The sequence below is a fragment of the Pieris napi genome, chromosome 5 (genome assembly GCF_905475465.1).
Source record: "Pieris napi chromosome 5, ilPieNapi1.2, whole genome shotgun sequence".
Taxonomy (NCBI): domain Eukaryota; kingdom Metazoa; phylum Arthropoda; class Insecta; order Lepidoptera; family Pieridae; genus Pieris; species Pieris napi.
Window position 1 is genome coordinate 13,331,685 of NC_062238.1, and position 11,107 is coordinate 13,342,791.

Genomic DNA, 11,107 nt, shown 5'->3' on the forward strand with positions numbered 1-11,107 from the left:
TATATTATAAAAAAAAATTTAATTGCTTTATGAATATATTTTATATAGGATACAATCTTACTTTAACTATGGAATGTAACAATTTAAAAAACATTTTTTAAAATTCCTCTTTTTTAGGGATCATATGAAAACCCTTATTCTCTAATAATTTATTACACTCTTGACGATTTAAGTTAGAAAGAGGAAGTCGCTCCAGCTCCATATCACCATCTCCAAGCAACACTAACTCTGGTGGTGTTCCACTAATAAACTTTACTTCAAGACGGTCATATAAAGGTACATCTTGCATTACAAAGTTCTTAACTTCTGGTAGACGATTCAAAGAACAGCCTCTGCATGTCTAAAAAATCATGGAGATTATTGCTAATAGTATAAGTAATAAAGAGGGTTATTAGGTTCAGTTCTCACCTCAATTTTGGCTGATTTGATATCGGAGAGCATATAAGCAGAACTAATGGTTATGAAACCTATACAAAATAAAACTCTTAGAAAACTCATGACTACTATTTAAATAAAAACACGAATAAGGACTTAAGTTTTAGAGAACACAATAATAGGGTGATCACTGATCACTATGAATTAACGAGGTTGAAGATAATCAGCGAACTAACCCGCCCACAATTACCATCTGGCATCTGTCAACTTTCACTTTCAAGTCACTAGACAGTAGTATACTTCAAAATAAGTGAATTGTGATGCGTTTTACGTTTATACAGCTATTTATTTTCCAATGTTACTAGATAATTTTCGCATCTCGTAGTATATAAGAAAATAAATGTTAGGAATTTTATTATGAACGTACTCTATGGTACACAGATCAAATAAACCCGAACACCGCTCATAGATGATTAAATCAGATTTAATCTGTAGAGTTACGAGTATTCAGATTTCAGTATCAGCGCCCAGCGGTCAGCACTCAGCCGTCAGTGGTCACACTTGATTGTTGAATGTTGATCAGTGCACCAATGGTATATATTATAAATACATAAAAACATTATTGAGTGTTTATATTTTAAACTCTTGGTTTAAAATTTACTTGCCACATTGATGTCAGGAAGAGTGGTGAATAATCGAATGTGAACTGAACCTTCGCTTGGCTAAATGTTTATGCTAAAATGCAAGACGAACACAGGAGAGCTATACAAAACAACTTTGCTTCCCTTGTCGAACAGACTGATTTAGATCACATGGTTTCGACTCTGTATGAAAAAGGAGTATTTTCGGAACAAATGATCGAGCCTTACAAAGTTAGTGGATTTATTATTTACTAGAAAATATAATAAAAATTTAAAAATAATGTTTATAAACTTGTCGTAGGACTTAACTAAAGACGCAAGATCACGCAAACGTTTACTGTATAGAGATATAACAAGGCGAGGTCCTGATGCATTTAGGAATTTATTGGATGCTCTCTCAGATGCTGGTTATTGGGATTTAGTTCGGGATCTTGATCCCAATAGCTCTTTACACACAAGAAGAACCAAAATATCAGCACTAAGCACAAGTAACTAATATATTTAAATTTCTTTTTGTTGACACTTATTTTCATACTGAATTTTTGTATTAATGAAATTTTTATTTCAGGTATGTCTAATGAAAATGACTATGTTAGTATAAGTACTGAAAAGAAAAAGACCAAACCACGAGTTGATGTAAATAAAAGTTGGTAATTAGTCTTTTAAATGTATTTTTTCAAAGTTCAATTTGACAAAATAATTAATGTTTATTTTTAGATGATTCTACACCTATCGCTAAAGATACAACAGATCTTAATATGGTACCTCACTACAATGTGATTAAGTCAAGCAAATTCTTTGAAGACGGTGAAGGTAAATATGTAAAGCATATTTAACACACATTATTATAGATTCATATATATATATAATACTTATTTTATGATTTCTTTTCTGACATCCACTTGGTGAATCACAACTTAATACTGTATTGTTACTTTTTAAAATAGTTATAAAGTAACTATAAGTCTATTTTATTATGTATTTGATATTTCTGTGAAATGTACAAATACTTATATGTATTGGTCATGATGAGAATTTGATTATTTAGCTAATTATAGGGATAGTAAAACTAGTGCTATTATTATAGAACTAGAGTGGTTACTGTATGTAGTCAGTCCCAAAGTTCTGTCATAAATGGAAATAATGATAAAAACAAAAGTATTATCAGTTTTTAATGAGTGATATATCAATTTATAGAACATTAATGAAGGAATAGAAATAGCATAAAATTATTCGAAATGACCTCCCTTATTTTTAATACTGGCCCTTAATCCCCGCGGCCAGTCGTCTATCGCAGCACGCACCATATTCATGTCGATTTCAGTGACTGATTTATTTAAATATGACGTCAGACTCTCCAAATTTTTATGTGGTATAGCACAAACCTTCCTCTCTAATTATAGTCCAAAGGAGTAAGGTCCGGACTGGAGGAAGGCCAATTCACATGTCTAATTAAGTCGATGTTTTGACGCTCAAACCAGGCTTGAGTGGTCTTGACTGTCTGTGAAGGCGCAGAGTCCTGCTGGAACACGAAGTGATGTCCCGCAATTAGCGTGCTGGGCAGGTCTTTGACAAGCGATCCAAAACCGTCTCTTGGTACACTTTTGCACTGGTTATGACCCTCTTTTCGCAAAAATGAAAGTCATTTGGCCCGTATTAGGATACTCCCAATCAGACCATTACTGATGATGGATGATGTCCATGTTGCACCCTTGGAACTTTATTTACAGCTTCTTCAGAACTCCTAGCGTACACTCTATCATTCTCTTTATTGTACTTCTCTTCAAAATCGAAATTTTTTTCGTCCGTAAAGATATCACGGTGTCGGTTTTTCGCGTACCGCTTCAACAAAACCCGCGATCTCTTAAGCCTTATTGCTTTTAGACGAGCATTAAGTAAGTGCCCACTTTTTTTTGTATGCTCGTAGACCAAGATCTTAATTTAAAACCTTTTTTACTATTTTCCTATTGACACCCATCTGCAAAGCCATCAACTTCTGTTTTCGGACAGGATTTCTTGCTATCCGCGCCTTGATAGCTTTGATTACTGCTGGTGTTCTTACGGAGCATGGCCGGCCAGTTTTTTCTTGTCCTCAACACGGGAGACTTCATTATACCTATCAATAGTACGACACACACACCTAAGAGTTATATTCAAACTTTTGAGCAACTTGAAAATGGTACTCGGCGAGTGCCAACAGCGGTGCAACGCAATAACAGTTATTCCGTTTACTTTCAATGTCCACTCCATCGTGAAAAATTAAGGAAAGTGATTGTTTTTTTCTTTTAAAACAATAGTTAAACATTCAAAAATACAATGCAATATTTTTTTTATAAAATCATGTTCGAAATTTAAAAATAATGTGGCAGTGACAGAACTTTGGGACCAACTACGTAGTATATTTTTTTTTAATTTTAAGTTAATTTTTCATTAAATTGCATTTGTACACAATGAAAATTATCTGCACAAGCCTAAGCTTATTTTGATGATAAATTTGTAGAACATTTTACTTTTTGCATTATAACACATTTGCACATTACCTATAAAAAAATTAAGCGTTTATTGGTGACTTTTAACATTGCAGATATAAAGTTATACAACACGCGAGGACATAAGAGAGGCATTATTGTAGTGTTTAGTTACATTGAATTTGTTAACAACATTGAAACATACCGAAAAGGAGTGGATGTTGATTGTCAGAAACTAAAATACTTATTTAGTGAAATGGGCTTTCGAGTAATATCATATGAGAATTTGACCAGAGATGTATGTACTATGTATAAATGTATGATTTGTTATAGGAATATAAATTAAAATATTTTGTTAGAAATTTCCTTCATTACATAGTCATAAGAAGCATGACATAACACATTTTCTTTTCTTTTATTACAGGAGACGGTTACAACATTAGAGAGTCTAAAAAAAGTAATAGTTGGTGTAGAATGTGTTTTCATAGTAGTCTCTTCTCATGGATATGAGCGGAAGTATAGCTCAGATACAGACATTCGCTGTAAAGATGGACAACTCATTACCATTTATGAGATTATTGATTATTTTAATAATAAGAACTTTCCTGCATTGCATGGAATCCCAAAGGTTTTTATCTTTCAGCTATGCAGGTAAGTTAACTAACACTAAACACCATTTGGTGATTTTTTTTTACAATTAGAAATGTTTAGTATACAATAATAAACTTTATAATTGAGTAATGTCAATGGATATGATAAAATATTTGAATAATAATATAATAATGAGGTTGAACTTTTAAGGGGGTCGAATGAGGAATACATAGATGGCCCAATTAGGTTCGTATCACCAGACGATCCGAGCCCTCCGGCCGAGCGCGACGGCAATCCCACGACTGATACTGGTCGCTTCTCCCAAGACACACCTCGAACCCCCCTCAACAAGCGAAATAGACTTTTCTCTGATATTCTTATTGCGCATTCAACACTGCCAGGTATTATTTTTTCTATGGTATTTTTTTTCAACTATATATATTGTAAAAGTACGTCACATTAAAAGTATTGGCATATTGTAGGTAATGTTTCATACAGGGATCCAGAGGAAGGATCGTGGTATATTCAGACACTGTGCGAGGTGTTTGCGGCTCGGGCCCACGACTGCCACGTAGATAAGCTATTCACACTCGTCGACCAACACCTACATGAACGATTTCACATACAGACCTCGTCTGTTGACAAATGGGGTTTCAACAAGAGACTCTACCTACATCCTGGTCTCTATCAGGACTGAATATTTGCATTATGACAGATGATATTCCATACGACCAGAATATGTGATATTAATCATGAGAGATCTATTTAGCTGGAGTCTTAAGTTTAAGTTATTCTTGTATTACAACTTTTATATTAGTTTAACATTGTGTTTTAATGATTTTCTTCTACTGAAAAGGCAGATGTGATATTCCAATTTATACAAGATTATTCTAGTAAATTGATTTTATGTATTGAAAAATCCACAATTAAAAGTAGTAATTATTCGGAAACTCGTTTCAATGTTCAATTATTATATCTCCCTTTCAACTACCTGAACACAGTACCGAGAGGGAAAAATGTAAAACAATTATTGTGATCGGACCAACGGACGTAATAAGAACCTGTTGGCAATCACAATCGAAGCCCTCACATATTCCTCTTCTAGCGACTTAGCTTGGCCATAATAAAATCTTTCTACTCACGCACTTTCCAGTAGAAGGAAAGAATTATCTGTCAAACTCAAAATACCTTTTTATTTTGTTGAGATTGTGCTGTGGACAGCATCCCTTCAATGAAAATATTTTATTTTTGATTAGTAATTTCAGCTTACGCGCTATATGCCCCATTTTTAATGTGTGTTCGTCCAATGACTGTTCTACAGTTACCGTTTTTCTACACAATTTTTGACTGGGGCCATATATATCACCATCTTAATTTGGGTAACATACCTATTATAATTAAATTTGGAAATTTTATTTGCATTTGAAAATGAAAGTAATTTATTTAATTTTTTTATGCATCGTTATGTTAAATTTTTGGCCTAAAGATATCTGTTCGTCTGATTAACGGACATTTTTATTCATCGCAGCAAGATGAAGATCGCTCATATGACTAACATTATGTTTGTATTAGTTTTTTAAACTGAAGACGTATGAAGGCGAGGTTGAGGGCGAATATTTTTATTCACACACACACACACATCTGCGCTATTGAAATGCCGTATGTAGCGACAAGACATGCCAGCATGAGTTTGTGTTATGCTAGCTAGACTTCACCTATAAAATTGTTGACCGCGCTTTGTGCACTATTCTAAGCACGATTATTTGACGATTTTCATTTCACACTCATCAAGCAATCGACTCCTTCAATCCATCAATAAATTATTAAAAGACAATTGAGATTTTACATTTTTAAAAGCTATCAATCTCTAAAGCTATTTTTAATGCTCTATTTGAATTGAATTTACAATTAATGTATAAAGCTGTAATTAGAGATAATTCCTTAATCTGATGGCAAGTCGGCTGGTGTCATTGTTGGTTGTAGTTTTTTGTTGTCCAAGACGACAGTTAAATTATCAGGGAAGTAATAAAAAATCATTAGAATTAGTAATTGTCAGTAAATTGATAGTGAGATATTGATTCTTTCTCACACCAAACAATTTTTTTTACGTAAAGTTGCGGACGTAATCGCTTTTTGAAGTTATACTTCTTTAGGCGCGTTATGAAAAATTGATGAGTGAAATTTTACGATGCGCTCGGACCGTGACACAAAATTCACAGAATGAAGTTGCTCACGGAAGATGCTACAGCATTGGACATAATTTAAAAACATTCGAATAATAATGGAATTTATGTTATACTTAATGTAAGAGAATAATAATAAATATTTATTTAATTATTCAAATGTAAACTGAACTTTATTGACTATAATGACTCCTTTTCCTGTCTTTGATTATTTAATTGTAATTAATTATTTGCATGCAATCAGAAACTATTTTTAATAATGCCAAAAAAGTATAACTTCTTACGCGCGTACATAAGTACACGCACCCTTTTTATTTTAGCACACATTGTTCTCATTTATATACGGTTATATAACAAAAAGCAATATACAATTAAAGTCGTATTCGATTTATTTTGTAAGTTGAAATTGTGGCCACCAACCAATTAGACATTAAAATAATGAAAAAGAAATATTTTATCGGTCGGACATGGATGTTGTAAAAATATTAAGTTTGCTATAGTTGAGACGTTCTTGGAAGCAGTACCCCTTTTCACTAACCTTCATAAAAGTATCTTTACATTGTTTCCTCGATTTATTCTCGCTCTCTAGGTTGTCTTGTATAAAATCTGCATATTTATTTATATTCTCTAACCACCTTTGTATAGGATTAATAAAGGAACTTTGATACAGCCAATTCAAAACAGATGTTTTAGACCACCATGTTTGAAATGTTTTAAAATCATATGCAACAACACCCCAATACCAATTCTTCTTGGTTTCCCTTTTATCTTGATACTTTTGCCAGTTCACACAACACTTTATAAATTGTGAATTAACATTTTCCTCAACAATAATTTCAGCAATTTGTGCTAAAGTAGTATTAAAAAGTTCCGGTTGTAAATACATGTCGGTAGAAGATATCGAGTGGGACGAAATATCGGTTGCAATGCTTCCTCTGGCCACGACAGATTCTAGAGTTGGAAGCCAAACATTTGATACGACCAAAGTTGAAGTGACTAAAGTTATAAAACTGCTCAAATAACTAAAGGTAAGAGTAAAGCAGGCACAGCCGACTGACTTCATCAGCTCACTCATCAAAGTTTTGTTGCATGTAACTGCAAGATCAGTATATGTAAAAAACCCTCTCATCAAAGCCTGCTTCATTGCCACTTGTCTCTCGAGCCATAAAAGTCCACTTTCAAATGTTTTTTCATTAATGTATAAATTCCATTCCTGAAAAGTTCATTTTATTTAAATTACAAGTCTGATAAAGGTCAGTTTAGTTCCAATACTGTCTTTGGAACAATTGGATTGGAAAATTATACTATTGTTAGGGTTTTATCCCAATTAATTTAATATTACAAAAACAATCAGAAAAGGATTAGCCTAGTAACAAATACTGCTGCTATCTATTTTTTTTATTGTAGGGATAATAAATACATTTGTTTAGATAGAAGTACATTAAAAGAGTACTTACAATAGCATTCAGAAAGTCTGCCTCAAGTTTGTTCAGTTGATGAAGGTCAAGCCCTCCTGAGGCAGCCCATTCTGAACATATCACTTCATCATCTTCACCATCGTCTTGGAGAAACTTGTTACTAACCATCTACAAAACATTTATTGTACTAAATTTTATTCATTTATAAGTGTTGACTAAATAATAATAATATGTTTAAATTACCAAAGAGACTAGAAAGAGATCAGCCGGAGAAGTTGCAGTTAAGTAGTCAGGATTACAAAGTTTAAGTCGCTCTAAATACAGGATTGCAAGAACAAGTGCACACGGTGAAACACAGGCAGAACGAGCAATGCTTGCTGCCTGGTCTGCGTGCAGCCGCCGAACAGAGTGTCCTCTTTGTGCCATTGACCACACCTCACATGATATTTCTGCACAAGAATAGGTCTTAGGGTAAGTTGCGAAATAGATGCAAAAAGTTAAACACAATAAAATTTTATGTTTACTATATCTTATTACTAATTCTTTATATGTAAGGAAAACATAATATTTAATATTTTCCTATACAAACTCTTTTTATATTTTATTTTTCTTCTTTGCCGTCTGATCGACGATGTTTTATTTGTCACTTGACATAATAGATGTAATATAGGCTTTAAATGTTGTTTCTTTTGTATTCACAGAGAAACGCAGTTGCGCCTTATTTATCCCCAGTACTCATATAAGCGATTGATACCATTATATATATATAAAAATGTTATGTTGGTTTGTGTACGCTTCAAAAACTCAAAAAGTTCTACACCGATCAAGCTGAAATTTTAGCATGATACATATCAAGGATTGCTTTTTATTTTTTTTTCACAAGTATTGCAAAATTAAACTTATATGAATTGTATTCTTTGTTTTGTTTCTCATTTCTTAACCATTCAATCACAATGTGCCACAGCAAAGCGTGGCAGGGAACAGCTAGTTTACTATATTTCTAAGATATTTATTGTATAAACATTAAAAAACCTGTGACTGGAAGGCTCAAGCTGGATAGAGTGGGTAACTGCCCATAGTATAAGGTCTTAGATATCCTTTTCAAAAATTCCTGGTGGTCTCCCATGCTCTACAAAAAAATTGTTTTACATTTAATGAATCAAGTAACATATTTGTATATTATATAAAGAGTAATTTGTAATGTCTATTGTCTTAACATTTAACATGTGTAAGTCAAGGTCTTAGGTTCTATTCTGGTACTTGATACCATAATAATTTTGCTTTGGGTTAATAAGTATATTAGGGTTACCACATACTAGCCTAAAAAGTTTAATGAAACAGATGCAGATTTTACCCTAGAGCCCTATTGGAGGGATAATGGGGCTTCCAACACTAGTCCAATTATGTGTGTAGAAATGGGACAAAAATATTTCGTATTGTGATTGAAGTTACAATCTTTACATCGTACATAAATACTACGTCATTACAATTAAAATTTTTCCTTTATTAAAAGTAACTTAGGAAATACTTACTTGTAACGTTAGTTACATGAAAACCTAGTAACTCTAACCATAAAGTTTCATTTTATTAATAACGATAAAATTATAAACGTGAAAAATTCTAGCTATATATACTAATTATTTGATATAAATACCGCGAACAGGCCACGACATACATTAATGACCTTATTATCTTACCTTTATATTGCCTCTTGACCCTTCTTTTCTTCTTTTAGATATACTAGACATTGTAAAGGTTAGAATTCTCTTCTACCATTTAAATACGTAAATAAAAATAGTTAATTGAAATTTGAAACTCAACTTGCAAATTTAATTTTAAGGCAGTCCGCAGGGCGCAGGCAGTAGGCGCTGGCAGCTATTTACTACAAAGTTGAGTAGAGAAAAAGAGTATATAAACTATAATTTATACTCTAGTTAACATATTATTACTTAATTTGTTTTTATCTGTAGTTTTAAATTTATGTATTATCAAATGACAGCTCGTGTCGACGGTCGGTAGCCTAGGCCAAAAAGGCGTGAGTCGGGATGCAATAAGCAACGCCATGACATTTCACATTGCTACGAAAAGACACACATTAAGGCGGCCATTCACGGGCGATCCATCGATCCATTTGGCACGCTGTCGATCCAAAATTCGTCCATGAATGTGAAAACACTGCCGGTCCAAATGGATTGGCTCGGATCGATGGAATTCCAACTGCGCGAAAATCCATCGCGCCGAGTCAATTGGCGCGGCGCGCTTGTGTATGCGGAAAACCAACGGTCCGGTCGGTCTGAGCCGTCGTGCCATACGGTTTGCTCGTTCGTGAATGGTGTAACTCGCGAGTCAAACACGCCATTTTGATTTTAGTTTGCGTTTAGCCGTTGGACGAGAAGCAAGTGACGCATTGTTAATATAAATCGTTTTCGCAATGAGTTCAAACCAACACTTTGTTATTCAATTTATTTATAAGCTTAGAAAAAAAAGTCCACTCCTTCATTAAATTTATGTGAGTGAGTTGCGATCTTTTCAGCAACCAATCTTTACACCAGTTTAATTTTTTTTAAACTAGACAAAACGCTATGGTAGATAAATAAAACTCATCTTCTGAATCGATGTTCATTATGGACACGTCCGGTGCTATCGACGCCTACACTCAAAATGATCAAATGGAACGGCTCGCTGGCGTGATCGTGAATGGCATGAATTTGGCTCAAAAACCAATTATTGAAACATTGACGCTCCACAGTTATTATGAAAATATGACATGATATTATGAAAATAGCTGAAATAAACGAGCTTTGCTGTATTCTCATCGGTAAGATCGCGGATCTTTTTCACTGCGAACGCTGCAGAACTTAGCCTTTTCGAAAGACATTCTATGTGTCGGCCCCACTGGGGTTTACTATCTAAAATAATTCCCAAGAACACCGCATTATCAACAAAGTATATATTTTCCTCATCTTAACTTAATATTTGCGAATGACTACTTTTTACATTTGTAGCTACAAATTTAATACATTTTGTCTTCTTTTCGTTTAGCTTAAGATTATTTATATTAAACCAGTGAACTACACTGGAGATGGCACTGTTTACATTTTCAAGTGATGGATTTCGTCGTTTTACTTTAAATAAAACTTAAAAGCGAAGTGTCATCAGCAAACAGTACTATCTCGTGAAGCTCCTTTACAAGAAACGGTAGTGACCTACCGTTTCTTGTAATTCTTGTTTATATAGACGAGAAATAAGAAGGGACCAAGTATTGAGTTGCCGTGCATGCATGCATGTTGCCGTGGTGGATGTTACCCTAGTTACTAGTAGGTACAATAAAATTATTAATTAAATTATATGATTTAAACAGATGACGTTTACTTGAACTACAGTTGTCAAGCAAATTTACATTCACGTAAACACATTTAAGTTATAATATA

General features: G+C 33.5%; 2 protein-coding genes across 4 annotated transcripts; one reads left to right on the forward strand and one right to left on the reverse strand.

The window, feature by feature from the left end:
* Positions 1-901: 901 nt before the first annotated feature.
* Positions 902-5,021, forward strand: LOC125049914 (caspase Dronc). 2 transcript variants are annotated; one of them, XM_047649440.1, is made up of 8 exons: positions 903-1,247; positions 1,318-1,504; positions 1,585-1,662; positions 1,734-1,829; positions 3,601-3,782; positions 3,909-4,135; positions 4,286-4,476; positions 4,558-5,021. In XM_047649440.1, the coding sequence occupies exons 1-8, from the start codon at positions 1,116-1,118 to the stop codon at positions 4,770-4,772; spliced, it is 1,308 nt and encodes a 435-aa protein (XP_047505396.1). In that variant the 5' UTR covers positions 903-1,115; the 3' UTR covers positions 4,773-5,021. The 2 variants fall into 2 exon arrangements, with proteins under 2 accessions (XP_047505397.1, XP_047505396.1); XM_047649441.1 differs by lacking the exon at positions 4,558-5,021 and having other exon boundaries at positions 902-1,247; positions 3,909-4,112; positions 4,286-4,442.
* A 1,608-nt stretch (positions 5,022-6,629) lies between these two features.
* LOC125049297 (protein CNPPD1) lies at positions 6,630-9,669 on the reverse strand. 2 transcript variants are annotated; one of them, XM_047648440.1, is made up of 5 exons: positions 9,374-9,669; positions 8,709-8,805; positions 7,920-8,125; positions 7,716-7,844; positions 6,630-7,471 (listed from the first exon to the last, which is right to left on the reverse strand). In XM_047648440.1, exons 1-5 carry the CDS (start codon positions 9,422-9,424, stop codon positions 6,713-6,715), a joined length of 1,242 nt encoding a protein of 413 aa, XP_047504396.1. In that variant the 5' UTR covers positions 9,425-9,669; the 3' UTR covers positions 6,630-6,712. The 2 variants fall into 2 exon arrangements, with proteins under 2 accessions (XP_047504396.1, XP_047504397.1); XM_047648441.1 differs by lacking the exon at positions 9,374-9,669 and adding an exon at positions 9,209-9,231.
* Between the last annotated feature and the right edge of the window lie 1,438 nt (positions 9,670-11,107).